The 22,351-nt window shown below is 39.8% G+C and overlaps 1 protein-coding gene across 1 annotated transcript in view; it reads left to right on the top strand.

Annotated features, from left to right (window-relative positions):
- EDAR (ectodysplasin A receptor) overlaps positions 1 to 22,351 on the top strand; it is a 71,875-nt gene that overhangs the window by 36,873 nt on the left and 12,651 nt on the right. Inside the window, exons 6-8 of the mRNA XM_082244548.1 lie at positions 9,552 to 9,638; positions 16,530 to 16,655; positions 19,739 to 19,810. Of these exons, the coding sequence (XP_082100674.1) occupies positions 9,552 to 9,638; positions 16,530 to 16,655; positions 19,739 to 19,810 (285 nt within the window). The remainder of the gene's footprint in view (positions 1 to 9,551; positions 9,639 to 16,529; positions 16,656 to 19,738; positions 19,811 to 22,351) is intronic.

The following is a 22,351-nucleotide window of genomic DNA, read 5'->3' on the forward strand; positions in this document are numbered from 1 at the left end:
AGTTTTATAATTAGATTCCAACAAAGCCTTGTTGATAGAAATCTTGGATGAGGTATTTCCTATGTCTTGCCACTCTGGTATTTCTAAAGTTATATTAAGGTCCCTTTCCCAATGTTCCATTTAACAGCATTAACGATCTGAGCCCATTAAATTACTATATAATATGGGGAGAGTTTTTTCTTATTTTAAACTACTAATGATACATGTGTTTTTTTTAATTTGAATTACAGTATTAGTCTTTCAAATCGATAATTTTTTTTGGAAAAAAGCTCATATTCGTCTTACACTCAGATCAGATCCAAACAAGACTTTTTATTAAACAAGCAAAATGTATTTGTTTGAATAAGCTAGGCAACACATGGTGAAGTAGGAACATCTAAGTTGCAAAGTACTTTTGTAATTTTGGGTGTCCTGAGTACTGTGGCTTTTTGACGTGGGACCACTGTAAGCAAAGGACAATAGCATTAGTGGGCCAATTCCATGGGAATATATCAGATAGGAAAGACAAAGAAAGGAGAATAGGGAGAGAAGAGATTAAATGGGGGAAAAGAAACCTCTTCTCTTACTTTTTGGCATGACATGCTGCAAACTCTACTCTCAAACAATATGATTTGTAGTGTGCCAGGTATTTTAAGAGCATTGAAAGCTCTCATCTCTCCCTGTCCTCTATCCAAGCATATCCAATCAATGAAGCACTGAACACCAATAGAAGAATGAAAAAATAATTATTGTGTATATTATGTGTAGCACTACCCTTATAGGAGTGGCTGGATAGGATTGGTCCTTTGTTCTTTGCCTAGACCTTCTTAAGAATCTCAGCCCCTCTGAGTCAACAGGTTAAGTGTAAAACATACAATATCACAGGAAATCACTAAAAGCAGAAGTTAGTACCCGATCGTAGTCTTCTATCAAATAAAACAGACACCAAACCAGGTAGTAAAGGTAAACTTAATATATTGTCACCCAATTCTGTTGGTAACTGGGCAAGCATATAATGGATTAACAATGGTAATAATACAATTTAGCATACAAAGTGATTAACCGTATGGAGTGGGCATAAGATGACATTTGTGGTGCAGATCAGCATTAACAGTAGCAAGGCCCCCTCAAGTGCAGCAGTGAGCAATACAAACATTTAATTTATTGAGTGCTGGAACTATACTGCAAGAGTGCGTTTATCGGGGCAATGTCCTAAACCAACTGGGTATGCACTGTCCAAAAGAAAAGGAGGATAGTAGCAGAGGGGGCAGGGGAACAAAGGGGGCTTGCAAAATAATTATTATGGGATTGTGATGTTCTTCTGCTGGCTATCGTTGGGGCTCTTTAAGAGCATCTTTGAACCTAATGACAGTCCTAGTTAACCTGCATGCAGTATAGATACGGTATAGTCTCAGCACAGGTGCAAAGTAGATGTGGTTCAGATGTGGTAAAAGTTGGGTATAATGCAGTATAGGTATAGTATAGGGGCAGTTTTTGTTTGAAATAAGTGCAGTATAGAGTGCAGTATGGGTGAGGTATGGATTGGGTACACTTGGTTCCTGAGCAATTTCAGTTCTCTGAGCTCCCGTTTGCTACTACTCGTTTATCCTGTGTACTGATCCTGGCTTTGTCTACCGTCTGTGTTTTTATGCTGCCCGTCCTGACCTTGGTTTGTCTTCTGAATTTTCTTGTTGTCTCCTGCTGTTTGTATTCTGCACACATGAGTGGTCTCCGCATCCTCATCTGGGTGTACCTGGTGGCTGCAACCTGGTTCCAGCTTGCTGCCAGACCATCCCCACCATCAGGGGCCCTGGTGAAGAAGCAGGCTGGGGCTTAGATTCCGTGCCCTGGGGCACCCTGAGTTGGCGATCCACAAGAGCTCACTACTACAGGCACTTGACAGTGAGGAGCCCATTTTGTCCCATTTTCTGGCTGCCATCTAAAGCAACAACTATCAGGATTCTTAGCACTCTGCATAGAAGTCTATGGGCTTGCTTGGCTTTAGCTCTCCCCCTGCTGGCCTGAGGGGAATGGTGCAGCATAACATCAGTATCTCAGTATAGGGAGAGAAGAATAAAAGACAATGTTTCCTTATTCATATTGCTGTAGCAAGGCACCTGGCTACATGTGCATATGTTGCACATAAAAAGTCACACATCTTAAGTGCTACAGAATTCTCACTGTGCCTTATGATCTTTAGCATTAAGATAATAACACAGCACAGCAGGTGCTCTATGGCTCTGTGACAGTGTGTCACATGGCTGTTGTGTACTGACTTTATTAATGGCTGTCCTTTGTGTTACAGAATGTAGCCATAACAAAGGCAGTACCCAACAGCCAAGTGACACACTGTCAGAGCCATAAAGCACCTGTGTTATTATCCTAATGCTAAAGATTATAAGGCACAGTGAGAGACTCTTTTACACTTGCGTTTAGAGGCAGTAAAAGCACGCAGCTGGAACCGCACCACAAACATTTGTTTTGAAACATGCTCCCAGCCCCGTTCTATTGTGTATTTTTAAGGGCAACTGTTGGATTTTTTGTGAAAGTGATACGAGCAGCTCTGAAGCCCCCGGACAACCGCCACTACACTGAATTCCTCCGCTCCCCTTTTCCCGCTTGACGACAGAGCTGCATGTTGTTTTGAGGTAGGGTCAGGGGAGGGGCCAGGGTCAAAGGGGACCTCATTAGAGGTAGGCTGTACAAGGCTCCATGATTTCTAACAGTGGCCCTGGGCCCAGCATCAGTCCATATGGGAAAAGTGATGGCACATGGCCACAATATTTACTTTGGAGGTTTGTCTTCTATTCTGATATTTATAATTAAAGTCCTTTAATATTTTACTTCTACTACCCAAAGTCTCAAAAACAGTTCTTATAGCATATGGCTATGTCCCTATAATAAAAGTAAGAGGTTTGACAAGATTGACTTGTTGAGTAAAGTTATAGTGATTGTTCCTTACATCTGCATACATGCTTTACTTCTCCCTAACACATGGCAGTCAGTATTACTACTTTGCTGTACTGGAGCTGTGGATTTTTACTCTCAATGGGATTCTTTTAAATGAGTAATCCCGATTTTTGATTATCTCTCATAACTACTGATCACTTGTTGGCATGTAATTCCTACAAGCCACTCAGGTAAGCTATAACGTTGGCATTCAGCCATCTCTGCCATCTCCACAAAAATGTAGCTAAGCAAGCAGTGCCAAATATAAAATTACCTACCAAGGTATTCATGCAGCAGCAGGCCATCAGTTTCTACTCATATTTCCTTTAATTAAGGTTTGATTCTCAGATTACCAACATGCTTTGACTATGTCCCTTTTAATAGTCTGTGCTTGAGAGTTTAGCAGACTTCCAGTGAAGATCAAATGTACCTTACATTACACTGTCAGCACTGCCTGTGCTGATCTCATCAAAAACTGTGATCCTCTATAACAGCACCTGTTAGACCGAGTATAAGGTTTACTGGAATCATGTACTATAATTGGTATAACTGAATGCTCCTGTATGACAGTGTAAAAAGTACAACACCCAGTTACAGTGCCTTGAAAAAGTATCCATACCCCTTAAAGTTTCCACATTTTGTCATTACAACCAAAAACGTAAATGTATTTTATTGGGATTTTATATTGTGATGGACAAACACAAAATGTTTTTCAACATTTTTTACATTTTTTGCAAATAAATATCCGAAAAGTGTGGCATGCATTTGTATTCAGCACCCTTTACTTTGATATCCCTAACTAAAATCCAAATTGAACCAATTGCCTTCAGAAGTCACCTAATTAGTAAATAGAGTCCACCTGTGTGTAATTTAATCTCAGTATAAATACAGCTGTTCTGTGAAGCCCTTAGAGGTTTGTTGGAGAATCTTAGTGAACAAACAACATCATAAGGAACACACAAGACAGCTCAGGGATAAAGTTGTAGAGAAGTATAAAGCAGTGTTAGGTTAAAAAAAAAAAAATAGGCCAAGCTTTATGATTATCTCACAGAGCACTGTTCAATCCATCATCCAAAAATGTAAAGAGTATGGAACAACTGTAAACTTACCAAGACATGGCCGTCCACCTAAACTGACAGCTTCGGCAAGGATAGCATTATTCAGAGAAGCAGCCAAGGGGCCCGTGGAAACTCTGGAAAAGCTGCAATGATCCACAGTTCAGGTGAGAGAATCTGTCCACAGGACAACTATTAGTCATGTACTCCACAAATCTTGCCTTTATGGAAGAGTGGCAAGAAGAAAGTCATTGTTGAAAGAGGAAGAGTCTGTAAAGACTTGAGACTGGGGCAGAGGTTCACTTTCAAGCAGGACAACGACCCTAAACAAACAGCCAGTCCTACAATGGAATGGTATAGATCAAAGCATATTCATGTGTTGGAATGGCCCAGCCGAAGTCCGGACCTAAATCCAATTGAGAATCTGTGGCAAGACTTGAAAATTGCTGTTCACAGGCGCTCTCCATCCAATCTGACAGAGCTTGAGCTATTTTGTAAAGATAAATGCGCAAAAATTTTACTCTCTAGAAGTGCAAAGTTGGTAATGACATATCCAAAAAGACTTGCAACTGTAATTCCAGTGAAAGGTGATTCTACAAAGTATTGACTGAATACAAATGTACGACACACTTTTCACATTTATTTGTAAAAAAGTTTGAAAACCATTTATATAGTTTTCCTTCAACTTAACAAATATGTGCCACTTTGTGTTGGTCTATCACATAAAATCCTAATAAAATACATTTATATTTTTGGTTTTAGCATGACAAAATGTGAAAAATTTCAAGGTGTATGAACACTTTTTCAAATCACTCTACTATGTGATGTAATGTGCAAGCTTTATAAAGTAAACAAAAGACCTCCAACTGAGACAAATCCTTCTTCATTTGTATCTCATATGCTTTCCCTCACTGACATTGCAGATCACAGCAGTCCCAGAGGCAATGTGTGTGGCCAGGTGCTGATTGACAAGCTACAGGCTTGAGAATCAGCAGTGATAATGCTGATAGCCACTTTTCATCCCACTGTAGTGCAAGCAGGCACAGTCTACATGAGTGTGGCAACTTGGCTCTGAATTCATGAGCAGTGCAGCATTGTTGTCACACTATTACAGAAAGCTGCAATAGCTCAACTTCACTGTTGAGCTCAACAAGTGTTGTGGGTAGTGGTTGCTCGCAGGGGGACTAAGAGAAAACTGTACCTGCAGCTAATTTTTTTTTAACAGTAGGCCATAGTTCTACTTTAAACAGAACATATAGTGATTTTGTATATATTTTCTGTCTTTACATTTTATTAATGTCAAGCCTAAAAATATAAAAATGGCAAAAACTATTTTTCAGTGAATTAAAAATAAATATTGCATCTTCATTTTATGTAGTCTTTTGTTCAGTCAGCATTGGGAAATTCTGGCTCATTTTCACTTTCTTTTCACATTAAAAAAAAACAAATTAAAAAAATATACTTTACAGAGATTAGTAGCTCAAAGTTAAATGTGCATAGATACAGTAGCTGTGACTCATTCCTTATTGGATTGCTCAAGTCCTAAGCTTTAGATCATGTCTGAAAGAAGATAATTAGTTCTGGGCTGTCTTTTTTGCTAACCCATAAAGCTCTAGGAATCTATTTATGTATTAAACATTTATTTGTTAAAAAAACGAAAACAACGAGTCTGTTTGTGTGTGTGTAGAAGAAATAGCTATAAAAAATTGAATATTAGATATAAAGTTTACAGTATTTAAAACATTTAGAATTATTATTTTCATTATGGGAGTGAAAAGCCCTGCCTATATATCCACCCAAATTAATGATAGATTTTTTCCTTTATTTCGGTATGTGCCAGGATTACCAGACTAGCAGTCCAGACCTGTTTTATGTTTGCTTTGAAATAAAAATCTTGAAAATAGAATGCTGTGCTTGTAGGCTGGTGGTGTTGTCAATATTAATAAATTATAATAACTATAATAAAAATGTAAGTATAACTAAATATTTACAACAGGCAATAGTTGCTATTTAATGGAAACCCGCAGAGACACATACAGTACTCTACGTAGGCTACCATTGATTACTTCATTTTAAGAAAATATTGGTCGTCTGACTATCTTGCTGACTTCAGTACTTTTTGAGTCATTCATCTTACTTCACTCACGACATGTTTTTTTACAGGTAGTGAGTCAAAATGTATTCAAGCCATTTTTATTATTTTTAAAATTATGACCATTTTATGCTAATTGGGTTGATAATATTTTTATATTTGCTGCCCAATCCCTAAGAAACAATACGATCAAATGTCCTAACCACATGAGGCACACATTTCCTTTTCTTTCTCTATTCAGGGCTCACTGATAGCTTTTCTAATGAGAAAATAGAAAAATGCGCTGATACTTACCTTCCCCATGCTTCCCTGCCATCCCATTACTTTAATGACGCTAGGAGTCCTAATTCTATGTAATCCCAATGTCAGACATGGTGGAGTTTACACAGGATTAAGATTTCCCTATTCTTCATCTGGTGACAGTGTTTGTGTCTAGTGATTGCCCTGAGCTCTGCATCCTGTGGGCAGGTCACTTGCTTCTGCATGCTCAGGAGCTCAGGGTATTACTTTGGATGGAGCATTGGGATGATGGGGGATTGAAATGAATTTATGAAAAAAAGAAAAAAAAAAAGAAAAGGAATATCAGCTAGAGAGAATTTTCTTAGAGTCGCAAGTTGCGCACCAGGGTTCTAGCATGTACAGTCTGATATATTGTAAATGTTGCATCATTCACATCTTCACATCAGTAAAAAACGATAAAAACAATCTTATAAGATTTTATTTTGACAGGTTAGACACTTTGATGTTTTTTTTTTTATAGTTGTGCTTTGCTTTGCGTCTATGTGTTCCGTGTTTTCCTGATGGCCTTTATATGAATAGCAAAGAATAATTACATATTTTCTAAACGCTCAATAGTAGGAACTGTGTATATGTTGGTGGTTTTCCAAAATATACTTTTAACACCCAGATACTTGAATAGAAAATGATTACTGTTTAGGGAAACGTACAAGAAAGTACAGTGCAATTACCTGCTTCCTGCCCACACGGTTTATAAACATGTCCAATATGTTATGAATTGTGTGAATAAGATAGCTGTAGCGGATCTTAAGGGTGTGTGCTAGAACTCACACACTCATCAAAAACAAATCAATTCAGTTCCCGGAACTTCTAAAGATGTCACAGAGTAGAAAAGTGAAGTGTAGCACATTGGAAAATATTGATGCATCCTATAATGGTCCAGGTGTGAGCGAAGCTGATCCAGCAACACCCATTCTCCACTGCAACAACAGATCACTATAAGCACATGGGAATAAAAAAATGTTTTTTACTGATCTGAATATAAATGCATTTTTTTTCTATGGAACAATACACACAGTTGCATAAATATCAGCAATACAGAAATTAGTACAGAGCCGTAAACCAAAAATAGAGAATTCTACTTTTGAGTGCAGTTGTTTTTGCGCATGCGTGTGTTTACACGTCTATACACGTTTACATGCACATATTGCAACACTGGCGATGAAGAAGAATTTTACACTTGTATAAATACTTTATATTTACCTTTATACACATTTACGCAAGGTCTTTACAGTACATTTTTATGGATCTTTATGTCACCAAGATTCTGAGGATCAATATCAGTAAATTTCTACTTTCATGTGCATCTGGCCTTATAGAATAGGTATTTATTAAAACAGAAAGTATAGGTCATTATAGGTGATGTGTTGTTGCAGAGGTGCATGGACCATAGTCAGTCAGATTAGATCCCTTTTGAGTTTATCTACCGCCCCCTACACTTGTTGCAAAGTTGCAAAATTGTAAAAGAAATTCCAAAGTTACCAGAAACTCTTAATCAAGTAAATATAAATATAGCCCCAGGTTTCTTCGCCCATGTCTGATCTTCATTATGACACTGGAATATATTGTACGCGCGGAAACATTTTTTTAATTTTCTACTTAACAACTAGAAAAAACAACTAGATTTAATGAAATATACTACAGATGAAATGCCAATCTGTTCAAAAAAAATGCATAATAGACTTCAAAAGCAAAAAGTAATTAAGCACGGAACCGTCGCATTTCCTTAAATGAAAAAAAAAAAAAAAAGGCTTTGAACAGTTAACTGTCATATAGGATGTGGTTAAAAATAGTTTCTCGTTAAATGCTTTGTTTTAGAAAAGAATATTAGATCTGGCCTAGTGTCCTGAGAATAGTGCTTTGCATTGAAGTACTGTGAACATGTAGTACACGTGACCTTATAGTATTGTCATTTTCACAGCAGGTGCGCAAAATTATAATAAACTGAGAGTCGTAAACTGAAAGAAAAAAAAAAACAAATGCTGCTACTAGCTGAGACTATAATATAATTTATCTGATTCTACAATCCGTTCTTGAGAATTTTTATCACCAGTATTTACCACTGATTGCATTTAGTTGAGTGGTGCCATGGTTTAACCAAGTCTTTGGAAATGTTGGCTACCACTTTCTAATTTGAAAAGGTCAGGGTCTTATTGAATTTATACTATTGCTTTGCTGATTATTTTGTTTTTTTATCACTTTGTAAGATATTGCACACCCATGATCCGTGTAGGGGAATTTGAGCATACGTTTGTATTTAAACCTAATTCCAAAATCTATTTTTTTATAAATTGTTTTCAAATAAGGGTCTATTTCACCCCAGTGTCATACAACTTTCACCTGAGACTTAAACTTTTTAAATAAACCTAATATGAATATTTGTGTGAATCTTGAGTGAAAACATGGATAAATAGACTCCACAGAGTAATGTCCAGAAGTACTTTGCAATAGACAAAGTATTTCTAGGCATAACTCTGTGGAGTGTATTTATCAATGTTTTCACTCAGGATTCACACTATTATTTATATTAGGTTTAAGACCTAGAAAATTTATATGTTTCTTGTTCTCCTAATAAAATTGTATTTGAAGCATCTTCTAAATAATCATTAGTTTTCTTATGCTGGTGTAACTATTTTGACTACCTAAATCAAAAAAAATATTACATAAAGGAAAACTGAATTCATACCAAAAAACCTTTTTCCAACTCTCTTAATGAAAATTATTTATTTAGACCTCAGAATTCAGAAAATATAAAACCCTCAGATGCAGAAATTTGTATCTTCCTTTTGCTCTGTTCTACCCATGCTAAGGTAATACCTATGTTGTGTGGAGACCTATCTCCGTGCAACCTGTCTCTTAACTCCAAACACTTGCTCATGGTCTGGACATCCTAAATGCATTATTCCTGCTTGGGAAAAGTTGACCATTATTCTCTATGTTGCATGAGAAGGGAACTGGCTGCAATGAGATGGGTTGCCATATGATATAAAGAGTTCTTGACAGTGGGTGAGTCCGTAACTGTTAGAAAATATGCTTGGCTAAATCAAAAGCCCATATATTAAGTTTCAATTTGGGTGGAAAAATTATTTTAATTCCACTTCAATTCGAAGGGGGAATCAATTGGTATGTTTTTAACCTCTTACTTCATGTTAACTGATCAGTGTTTTTTTCCATGGCAGGCATTGGAACAGCGCATTATCCTCCAGGTGGTTCAGCAAAAACTTTGGGCACCAGCCCTACTTCTCCCTTCCAACATGCACACAAAGGTGAGAGATTTGCATTTTCGTGCTGCATTCTGCAAATTAGAGGGAGCATTACACCATAGATGGCACCCATTTGCTAATCATTCATTGTTATAGATATTTAAATTAAAGAAATGTCTTCTCAGTGGCTAAAGTGCATTGAAGGGTTATTTTATTTAAAAATCAGCAGCCTTCATAGCAGAAGGTCACAAAAAGCCTTGACGTGTTTTACTCCAAAGTTATTATTATTATTATACAGGATTTATATAGCGCCAACAGTTTGCGCAGCGCTTTACAATGTGAAGGAAGACAATACAGTTACAATACAGTTCAAAACAGGAGGAACTAGAGGGCCCTGCTCGTTAGAGCTTACAATCTAGAAGGGAGGGTCAAGTGAAACAAAAGGCAATAACTGTGGGGGATGGGTTGATTGAGAAAAGGAGGTACATTTGTTAAGGGTTGGTAGGATAGGCTTCTCTGAAGAGGAGGGTTTTCAGAGATCGCCTAAAAGCTAATAGAGTGGGGGATAATCGGACAGATAGGGGTAAGGAGTTCCATAGGATTGGAGAGGCTCTGGAAAAGTCCTGGAGGCGAGCATGGGAGGAGGTGATGAGTGAGCTAGAGAGCAGGAGGTTTTGAGAAGAACGAAGAGAGCGATTAGGTTGGTATTTTGAGATGAGGCTGGTGATGTAGCTGGGGGCTAGGCTGTGGATTGCTTTGTAAGATGTTGTAAGTATTTTGAATTTAATTCGTTGGGTGAGCGGAAGCCAGTGGAGGGCTTGACAGAGAGGAGCGGTGGACACTGAGCGATTGGTGAGGTGGACGAGTCTGGCGGCAGCATTCATGATGGATTGAAGGGGGGATAGCCTGTGTAGAGGTAAGCCAATGAGAAGGGAATTGCAGTAGTCGAGGCGCGAGATGACCTGGGAGTGAACTAGGAGTTTTGTTGTGTCTTTGGTTAGAAAGGGGCGTATTTTGGAGATGTTGCGGAGGCTGAGGCGGCAAGATTTGGACAGCGATTGGATGTGGGGTTTGAAGGAGAGTTCAGAGTCCAGGACAACACCTAAGACCTTGGCATGTGGGGATGGGCTGATGGTAATGCCATTGATATTGACGGAGAAATCAGGGGAAGGGGCTCGCGGTGGAGGAAAAATTATAAGTTCGGTTTTGGATGGATATATTTTGAGGAAGTGGTGAGACATCCAGACCGATATATCTGATAGTAAATTAGTGATGCGTGAGGAGACTGAGGGAGAGAGCTGAGGAGTGGATAGGTAGATTTGGGTATCGTCAGCGTAGAGGTGGTATTGGAAGCCGTGGGAGGCTATCAACTGACCTAGAGAGGAGGTGTAGATTGAAAATAGGAGGGGTCCAAGAACAGAGCCTTGGGGGACTCCAACAGAGAAGGGAAGAGGAGAGGAGGAAGTAGAATTGTAAGAAACGCTAAAGGTGCGGTTGGATAAGTAAGAAGATAACCAGTGAAGAGTACAGTCACGGAGACCAAAGGCATGGAGTTTTTTGAGGAGGAGGGGATGGTCAACCGTATCAAAGGCAGCAGAAAGGTCCAGAAGTAGGAGTACAGAATAGTGTCCATTGGTTTTGGCTGTTAGCAGATCGTTTGTCAGCTTTAGGAGTGCAGTTTCAGTGGAGTGTTGAGGCCGAAATCCAGACTGAAGAGGATCAAGGAGGCTATTCTCGGCAAGGTGGTCGCACAGTCGGTTGTAGACTAGACGTTCGAGGAGTTTGGATGAAAAGGGGAGCAAGGAAATAGGGCGTAGGTTGTTCAGATCGGTTGGGTCCAGTGAGGGCTTTTTAAGTATGGGGCTGACTAGTGCATGTTTTAGAGAGTTGGGGAAGATGCCAGAAGAGAGGGAGAGATTGAAGATGTGGGTTAGAGAGTGTAGAATAGGGCCAGAAGGTGAACGTAGCATTTGCGAGGGAACAGGATCCAGAGGGCAGGTTGTTAAGTGGACGTTAGCAAGTAGTTTAGCAACCTCGGCTGTAGTGGTGGGGTTGAATGAGGGAAGTAATGATCGCACTTGTGGGCGTGAAGCATAAGGCATGGAGGAAGGTATCTGAACAGCAACAATTTCCTTACGAATTGTGTCAATCTTCTGTTTGAAGTGGTTGGCAATCTCCTGGGCAGTGAGTGAGTCAGTGGGAGGGGGTAGTGGAGGACGGAGTAGAGAGTTAAAGGTAGCGAAGAGTTGCCGGGGGCGTGATGACAGGCTGTAAATGAGAGTGATAAAATAGGTCTGTTTGGCAGTGTGGAGACTGGAATTGTATTTTTGGAGGGCGGATTTATATTGGTTGAAATCCTTCTGAGACCGAGTCTTACGCCATAGGCGCTCAAGAGCACGGCTATGCTTTTTCAGACTTCTAGTGTTATCGGTTTGCCAAGGTTGAAGGGGTCGGGGCCTGATTCAGTGTGTGGTGAGGGGGGCCAATGTGTCCAGGGAGGCTAAGAGTGAAGTGTCGTAGACAGAAGTGGCTAGGTTGGTGCAGGACCGGGGTGCAATATTGTCATAGAGGTGGCCGGTAGCAGAGTAGAGAAGAGAAGGGTTGAGATGGCGTAGGTTTCTGCGGGTAACTGTACGGTAGCTGGAGGGAGAGGAGGTGGAGTAGAGGGAGAGAGTGAAACTAATAAGGTAGTGATCAGAGAGAGGGAAAGGATTGTTGGAAAGGTTGTGCGGGGTGCATAGGTGGGAGAAAACAAGGTCAAGGATATTGCCTTCAGAGTGAGTAGAAGCGTGTATCCATTGCTTTAGGTCAAAGGAGGAGGTTAGATTGAGAAGTTTGGAAGTGGTAGGAGTGTTAGTATTAACAGGGATGTTGAAGTCGCCGAGAATGATTGTGGGGATTTCAGAAGAGAGAAAGTAGGGTAGCCAGGCGGAGAAGTCATCAAGAAAGGTTGATACTGGTCCAGGGGGCCCAAAGTGCTTAAAGGGTTAGTTCACCTTAAAATACATTTGCAGAGAAGGCAAATACAGACTGTGCAGCTTTGGTTAAAGCTTACTAATGCCCTTGCTATAGATACATAGTTAGTCAGGTTGAAAAAAGAGACACAAATCCATCTAGTTCAACCAATATGTGTAGGCTATTTATGTACCCCACTAAGCCTGGCTGAAAAACTCCCCAGAGATGGCATCCCCCCATCCAGTCTTGTTGCTAGAACATTGCCAAGATGCTCCCAGTTGTTATTGTTGCTCCCCCATCACAGGGGTGAGCTCCCCCTCCGATTCAAGCCCCCATCTCTGCATGTTTTTCAGCCAGCTTTGGGAACCATAGCAAGAGCATTGTTTAATCAAAGCTGCAGAGCTTGTTTTTATCTACAGGCCCCCCTTCCCTGCAAAGGAAATCATTTTGGTAAAGGTGAACTAACCCTTCAAAAAGAAGGTCTAACGATTAGGAATTTTGATATAAAATTCAAAAATGCTTTCTGGGACCATCACACTGTAAGCTGCTAGGTTTTTTATAAAATAACCAGTTTCAATGCTTTTAAGTCATTCAATGGACCTTTCTTTTGCTTTACTGGTGCAACGCCTGTCAAGCAAGGCTGTGGTTTTGCCACATACAGCATTGTAAGCCTGCCATTCAAGCTCCTTCATTTGGCCATTGTGTTGCTTATTAGGTCTATTAGATAGGCAATCTAAGGTCCCTTTCACACATTTTTCTCAGTGGGGGATCGATCCGCCTATCCCCCGCTGAGTAGGAGGATGACAGCTGTGTCTCCGCGCTGTGTGCGGAGACACAGCTGTCAGTTCCCCATGCATCTCTATGGGGAAAATCGGATTGGAACGGACCGTCGGACATGTCTCCGCTGACATCCGATGCCCCATAAAGATGCATGGGGGGACCGTTCAGATCCGCCAAAAAAACTGACAGGCCAATCTGAACGGTCCGCCTGTGTGAAAGGGGCCTTATGGTCAATCAAAGGAGTGTGCACAGCAAGTTTTTTAATTGTGTTAATTGTCAATTGTTGTCTAATGTGAGGCAGGAGCTTAGCACTATCAGCAATTCAGAATGACATGTTGTTACTGAAATGATCTCCAAGCAAGCAACTTTTCAACAGATTCACACAAAAAAAGAATTTGCTTATGAAAATTGTATGCAGAGGCATGATGCCAAACATAAAGAAAAAAAATTTACAGTTACAAACACTAAACAGATTAATTCACTGCTTAAAAAAGAGCTATCAACTCCCATTTTAAAAAAAACGTAAAGCTACTGATCAACAAAGGTATTCCATACAAAAGATTTCTCATTTGACAGAAGTCAATCTAACAATTGGTCGAACAGGGATGGCCACACATGGATTGAAATTTTGACCCAGCTTTAATTCCCTTTTAACCACTTGTCTACCAAGGTACGCTTATAAACGTCATGATAAACAAGTGGTTAAATCAGGCTCACAGCTGCTGCCTGAGGGCAGGGGAGACATTGAGGGTCTCCTAGAACCGCAATAGCAATAAAGTAAAAAAATAAATAAATAAATACATTTAAAAAAGGATTATATAAAATAAAAATAATAAAAAAAATGTATAGAGCCCTTATCACACACTCCATAAAAAAAGCGAGAGTAGGGTGAGCACGTGTATATAAACCTTATTTGCACCAAACATTTGAGGTATCATTGCGAATATCAGAGCGAAAGTAATACTTCTAGGGCCTAATTCATGGTTAACTCTGAACTGATGACCTAAAAAGGCTTTTAAAGCATTGTCTATGGAGAGTTTTAGATGCCATCCTTTTTTGCGATTCCACAGGCATGTGTCATTTTAAGACTTGACGTGTTTGGTATCTATTTACTCCCCGTAACCCTAGCTTTTACATGTTACCAAAAGATGGGTATAATATTTTGTTTGTTTGCACTAAAATTCTTTTTATTGCATTTTTTCCTGAAAATGCAATATGTGTGTGATAAATAACTGTGCAAAATTATGTGCAACATAAAAAAAATTGCAACTGTCCCCATTTAACTCTCCAGGGTCTCTGTTTTCAGAATAAAAAATACTTTTTGGGGGGTTTACCGTAATTTCTAGCAAAAATTGTGTGCAAAAAATAAAAAAAATGCCTCATAGACAAGTAGTCAGACAAATACCTGTTTAGCATCTCAGTAAAGTCCACCTAGTACAGCTTCCTGAGATGGCTTAGCAACAAAGTTTCACTGCTCCTGAATGCAGAACACAATAGCCACAAGTATATAGATTGTGGCTATCAACATTGCCGCTGCTGATTAGCAAATATGTAGCTTTTCAGTCAGCTCCTAGACACACCTAGTCCTAACCACTGCTTTCTGGATAGACAGCGATGGTTCAGTTGCTGAAACCCCTCTACTACGATCTCTCCCCAGCACCTGAGGAAAGAGCGTGCATGTCCACTGCGGACTTGGCGCATGCTCAGAAACGCGTTGTGAATTTAGGGGCCGCCGGATACCAGCAGTGTGTCAATGTCTCACGTACCTGACTGATGAGCCCGATAGTGCAGAGGAAGGCCTCCCTTACGTATCTGTCTCGCGGCCCCTGGTAGAGCAGACAGGTGGCACGGGAGAGCAGAATGGTATGAGGGCCTAGCGGGTCAGCTGTTGGACGGGCAGCTCCAAGGTCCCAGATGCTTTAAAAGGAGACAACCAGCAGGTAGGAGGATCCAAACAGCAGGCAGGCAGAAGGATGGAACGCCCGAGTCCACTCACTCTGGGGGCTCACAGGCAAACAGATCAGTTCACAGGCCGGGTCAACAACAGGCGGGCGGCGTGGAATCCAAAGGAGCATACAGGTTCAAGGTCAGAGGGGAGCCGAGGTCAGGTGCAGGCAGAAAGCAAGGGGAGTCCAAAAGTCAAGCCGGGTCGTACAGGAGATCAATCACAGAAGCAGGTAAACAGGAGCAAGGGTCATAGGAAGCTGCAGATCAGACAGCAAAGACATAATGCTGCTGAGGAGTTTAAATAAGGCAGCCTGTTGCCAATAACTGCAATTAGACTCTGCACTAAGTTAACCCTTAGGTAGCAGACCCATGACACAGTGTCACGGACGTGACCCTTCCTCCCTCTACTGTGGTGCTCATTCCTTTTGGACGACCTGGACACCTTGAGACATAGGCCGGCCACCTTCTCTCCTATTCCATGGCTCCACAAGTTCAAGGCACACTGTATATCCATTAGAGGGACTTTACAATCATGCCTGCTTACCATCAGCTTTTGTGAGTTGCTGCTATCTATCTGTTTTTATACATCCTTATTACAGCAGTCTGCACCCAGAGAGCTTTTTCTGTTTTTTCTAAGTATGCAGGCATCCGGGGTAAAGCTGTCTACATAGACCATCCTCCACACCGCCATAGACGTCATCCCTTCCACACTGCGCTCCATGAGCGCCTCAAGCCTCACTTTCAGATCGCTCTACTGCAGGGTAGTCTTCCCGGTCATGATTGCAGACTGACAGTGTTGAGAGCCGGCGGTGCGGAGGATGGTCTACGTGGACAGTTTTACCCAGATACCTGCATGCTTAGATGTGCCTCTTTTAATCATCAACCATTTGGAGTGCTAAATGTTGAACCTTCATTTAATGTAATCATATTGGTACACTTAGAGATGCCTGTTTTATACTCTGTAGCTCTTGCTAGATTTTGCTTCTAATCCCCATGTGCTGCCATTTGTGGATGGACATTTTATGATTATGCAACCTATCAAATTGCTATAAACTTTTTATATGGACTGTAAACTGAAGGACTTATGAATAAATCTTTGTGGAACGAATCATCTGAATTTCCATTATTTCCTATGGGGAAATGTGCTTTGATATACAAGTGCTTTGGATTACAAGCATGTTTCCGGAACAAATTACGCTTGCAATCCAAGGTTTTACTGTATCTTGAAATATGTACAAATTTATGTGATTTTAACATGATCTCTTTTATTAGTGGATGTTCCTGGACAAGGACACTTGGCCACAGCTTTGATTATCGCCATGTCTACGATATTTATTATGGCCATTGCAATTGTTCTTATCATCATGTTCTACATTGTCAAGACCAAACCAACTAGAGGTAAAGACTGCATGATTTTTGTTAAATGATAAAGTGTTTCTCAAAACATCTAACTAAGAAGGTACTGCAAAACCCTTAGATGAAAAATACAAGTTTATCAGTGTATATACAAATAAGGAAATCAGTTATTTCAGAATTCAAACATTTTTATTAGATGATGAATATCCATTTGTTTCCTAATGCCAAATTGGAGACTGCATAAGCCTTTGCTGCCTCAAGGTAGCTGGCTATCATGAAGCCGGGCTACATACCCTGGAACCCAAGAAACTGCACCTTTCAAACCTTGCTTAGTCCTGACGTGTACAGCAAAACACCAATAGAATGAAACTGTTTTGTTCTCTTGTTGTACCCAAGGTTCCCTTGTTGACGTCTGTTTACCTGTGCATACTTTTTTTCTACAATAAACCTATGGTTGAGGTCAAGTATGAAGCAGTTTTATTGTATTGAAATTTTGGTACACACTATTTTTGTTATGTTTAACAGCTATGTTCTACTGTAGACTGATTTGAATACCATTATATAGATACACTTCATTGTTCACTGAAAAATGCTTTATTATATTATTATTGCATATCTCCCTTATTAAATCTGGGACTTTCCTTTCTATAGAAAATAGAGATGACTAAAGCTTTTCTGGACCTTGTCATATACCTCTTAGACATCAAAGTGCATTTCATTTACCATGTACATGATGCTAAACAGGACCAGCTGGAACATACTGTCCTAGTTTTACATATATATTGTTGAGCATTACAGCATCCAGCAACTCCTTTACAGTTCAGCTAGCAGTGAATGCTCACTTCATAAGAAAGTTTTCAAATGTCTTGGAATATGAAATACTCTTAAAGGTCTAGCCACTCAAAACGAAATGTTTGAATATCAGCAGGCGATGGAAAGATGAAGTACCCATTAGCTTTTTATAAATCTTGGCTGCTTCAGCTGTGAGGTCTCCCCAAAAGATCCAAAAGGCCAGCACTCAAATTAAATCCTATCAATATTCATTGTAACATTGCAGGATAAAATGGAAACGTTTATGTTAATGGGTTTCAGATATTCCTGGCTTTAGTCATGACGAGATGTAAAAGTGTACATCTCCTTTTATACAACAACCTTCAACTCCAGCTAGGGTATAACAGAAGAATGTGAGGAAGAGTATGAAGTGGTTTCAATGTATTGAAGTTTTGGTGCACACTATTTTTGCTATGTTTAATAATTATGTTCTACCGTAGACTATTTTAAATACTCTTATATAGATACACTTAATTGAGCACTGAAAAATGCTGTGTTTCAGTCACTCCTGGCCTTAGTCACGGAAAAGTGTACACCTCCTTTTATACAACAGCCCCTAACTCCAGGTAGGGTATAATAGAAGAATGTGACCAGAATAGCGTAACACAAAAAGGAGAAGGAACAAAAAAACAGGCTTCCTGTAGCGAATGTTTCCCTTTAATTCTATATTTATTTTCATTTAATTCAGAGTTCAAACATTTTTATTAGATGATGAATATGCATTTTTCTCCAATGCCAAATTGGAGACTACATAAGCCTTTGCTGCCGCAAGGTAGCCAGCTACCGTGGAGTCGGGCTACATACCCTGGAACCCAAGAAACTGCACCTTTAAAACTTGCCTAGTCCTGACATGTACAGCAAAACTCAAACAGAATGAAACTGCTTTGTTCTCTTGCTGTACCCTAGGTTTATTGTAGAAAAAGATGCACAGGTTAACCCGACATCAACAATGGAACTTTGATGTTTTTTCGCTTAATCATATAGGTTAACAATTAGGCACAGTGTGTGAAACGCGTCAAGGTTCCCTTGTTGACATTTGTTCACCTGTGCATACTCTTTTCTACAATAAACCTATGGTTGAGGAAGAGTAAGAAGTGGTTTCAATGTATTGAAGTTTTGGTGCACACTATTTTTATGTTTTACTATGTTCTTCTGTTGAATGATTTAAATACCATTATATAGATACACTTAACTGTGCACTGAAAAATGCTGGGTTTCAGTCACTCCTGGCCTAAAGTCATGGAAAAGTGTACACCTCCTTTTATACAAAAACCCTAAACCCTACAATAGAAAAATGGGACTAAAATAGCCTAACACACAAAGGTGAAGGAACAACAAAAACAGGCTTCAGTAGGGTAGGTTTCCCCCTTTCATCTCTATTTTCTTTCTCTTCTCTATATTTACTTTCCTTCTGCAATCTCCAGTTCCTCAACGTTTCTTGTCTTCCTCTACAACTTTTCCTTGGCCTGGTAGTATCTTTTCTGTATTATGCTTTGCCTTTATATATATTTTTAGCGCCTTTCTCCTCATCAGTTTTCTTTCTATGCTCTCTACATTTTCTCCATCTGTTAATATGCATGCTATTGTCTAGTTCTTAATATAAGTAGGTATTTTCTTAATTTGTTGTTATTGACTGATGTGAATGTACAATATATATGTAAACCGCTGCGTAAATTGACGGAGCTATATAAGTACCTGTAATAAATGAATAACTAAATAAATTATCTATAGTCTACCCTCATACACTCCATAGTGTATTTATCCTTCCTTTTTTTTTTTCTTATCCACTTGTGGTAAACAAAGTTTCAGATTTGTAAGGTGCAGTTGATCTGATTACACCTGTAAAAAGTTTTTTCTTCAAAGTCATGGAAACTATATTTAATTATAATATCGTGTGCACTACAATTTACAATTTTCTGCTTTCATCCCAGCTTTAATTTTACTTCTTACTTTGTTTTTCTCTGCATAATTGACTTATGTGTTTAGAATAATTACATTTCAAAAATTCTAAATGTCCTTTTGTCCCTGGACTCCTTAGGAAACCTTTTTAGAAGCCCAATTTTAGTTTAACTTTTTTATTTTTCTCATTACATTTTCTATATGTAATCAACAATTAACAGCAGGGCCTTTTCAGTTTAAATAAACAAAAGTATCGCTCAATATTGCACATTACGTCTATACTGGACATGAGAAGATCATGGTAAAGTCTTATAAGTACTTCAAGCAGCTCCCAATTACAATACTTATTTGTTAAACATGATCTAATAGGTGACTAAAATGTCTTTGCCTTTCAGCATGCTGCACCATTAATGCAAAGAATGTGGAAGCTCAAGTCTCTAATCAGGAAGAAAAAAAAGATGTCCCAGGTTAGCATGGATAAAAGTTACATGAAACCAAATGTTGTAATTACATGTATTTTTGCCAAATACAATGCTACAATAAACATTCAGGGAAATGTAACAAGTTAATTTAATAGCATGTGATACTTTTGCATATGCTTTTGGTGAGTGCCACAGTGGCAATCATGGATAAAGCTGACCATAGATGGATCCCCCCATCCACACAAGTGAGGTGGATGGAGGAATGGCTATAGAAAGATCGAAATATGGCTGGTCCCATTTATGGCCAGTTTAAGGACCTTCCCTGTAATATGGCAACCATAGTGGTCCATAGTTATATGTAACTTTTGACCAAGTCAGGCCAGGGCATTTTCACTTGGCTTTGGCAGAGGGATACAGGAGATCACGGAAGGTAACTATCAGCATATGTTGGGAGAGTAGGTTATTAAAGTATATTTAAAAACAAAAACAGAAAACTTAATAAATTGCAGCTCACTTTCTTTTGTTTTCATTTGGTAATCATGACAGTCAGTGCCAGTTCACATCTAAGCAGCTGCAGGAACCTATTTCTAAGTCACTTGGACTTGAGCCGCACCAATTAGAACGGTCTCATTGCAGGTAATGGGGTGCGACTTGTCATGCGACTTAGAACTCTCAAGTCGCATGACAAGTTGCAGCAGTGTGAACCGAGTATAAGACTCTTCTTTTCCGACAGTGATAACCCTTGTGATGTATTTATGGTGGAGCAACATGTTCACCACAGGACAGAAAGTGTGTTAGGACTATATAGCTCCTCCTGATCTTTATAACATGGGGGGGGGGGGGAGATGTTCTGTAATTCCCAAATTCGCACTGAGCAAGCATTATAAGATTGCTTGAGACAATACTGCAGAGCGCACAGCAAATTACAAGCCCACTGAATTTTTGGCTGGCCCAACAGATTATTGTTTGCACTTATTGAACAGATAAAACAGAGTGCTGTCAATATTATGTTAGACAGACCCAAATGGAGCAAATAAGAGAAGCTCAGTATTAGGGTTTACATACGATTTAAATTAAAGTGGTCTTAAAGTCAAAAAGGTTTCATACCTTAATGCATTTTATGCATTAGGACAGAAAGCCTCCCCGTTGCTGTTCCTCCTTCCCCACAAATACCTATTCATCCAGCACTTACCCCTCTGCAGTTATTCTCTCCCCTCTTTTTGCTCTCACAAGCTTGGCTGAGAGCAGCTGCTCTCAGTCAAATCTTGTGAGAAAGGATCAGGGAGTTGGGCCGGGCTGCCCTGTGTGTGTCTATAGACACACGGTACAGTCCGCCTCAAGATCACATCCACATATGTGGCCCCAATAGGAAGCGTCTTTCTGTGGTGGCGTGCTGAGAAAAGGAGGAGTACTGTCTGGGAACCCCAGAAGAGGAGGTTGGAGGCTGCTCTGTGCAATACCCATACACAGAGCAGGTAAGTAGGACATCTTTTTTATTTTCAATTAAAAAAAATAGACTTTACAACTGCTTTAACCTGTTACTTTGCTCATCATGAGAAGATTCACATTAAAGTGATAACCCCATGCCCCCCCCCCCCCAAAAAAAATCAACACTTTCAGGAATCGTTCAACCACGTAGGTATTATTGCCACCTTTCTGAAAAGCGATCCATGGTGGATATGTTCTAAAACACATCAGATTGCTAATAACATAATCACATTTGTTGCTACTTTGTTTGTCAGTCTCCATATTTTTATTTACTTTTTTTGTAATCTAATCAGGTGTGAATGACCCCATTTTTTAAAATGTATCTCAGCAGAGGCTTGGCAGAGAATGTGATTAAGGCTGGTCATACATTACACAATTTTCTTGTACAATTTTCCTTTAGGCCCCATGCACACGGGGCGTTTTTAACGCCGCTGTAAGTAGCGTCAGGCGTTTTCTTTTTGCAGCCTAAAAACACCCCTCCATGTTATTCTATGGCCTCATGCACACTCAGACGTTTTTGAGCTGTAAGTGGCCTAGGCGTTTTTAAGCTGCAACAAGAACCCACGACCTGCGCGTTCTGAGGACCAGCGTTAGAGCGTTAAAAACGCCTGACGCTGCTAAAGGCTGAATAACGTTGCTATAACGTTGCTTAACGTGCGATAAGCCACGTTATATGTTTTTTTTTCTTCCATTCAAAATCAATGGTTCCCTATGGGAGCCTATTGATTTGAATGGAAGTCGCACCGCAAGTCGGATCCGACTTGCGGGACGACTTGCGCTGTGAGAATCTTAAGGGGGAACTCCACGCCAAAATGGGAAAAAAACGGCGTGGGGGTCCCCCCCAGGTTCCAAACCAGGCCCTTGGAAAATGGAAATGGAAAAAGCTACTGAAAGCACGTTTTTACAGCTGCTTTTTCCGGCGTCAGAACTAACTTTGACGCACGTTTTTTCTAACGCCTTTTGTGCATGGGGCCTTAGAGTTACAAAAATCATAATATGAGTTTAAACCAAAACACTTTCAATTTGTTTGCAATCAGGCAGGCTCTTGCACTACATAGTTTAATGTAAATCTTAAAGATATTGAATAAGAAAACTGTA

The sequence above is a fragment of the Pelophylax lessonae genome, assembly GCF_965119305.1.
Source record: "Pelophylax lessonae genome assembly, chromosome: 2".
NCBI lineage: Eukaryota > Metazoa > Chordata > Amphibia > Anura > Ranidae > Pelophylax > Pelophylax lessonae.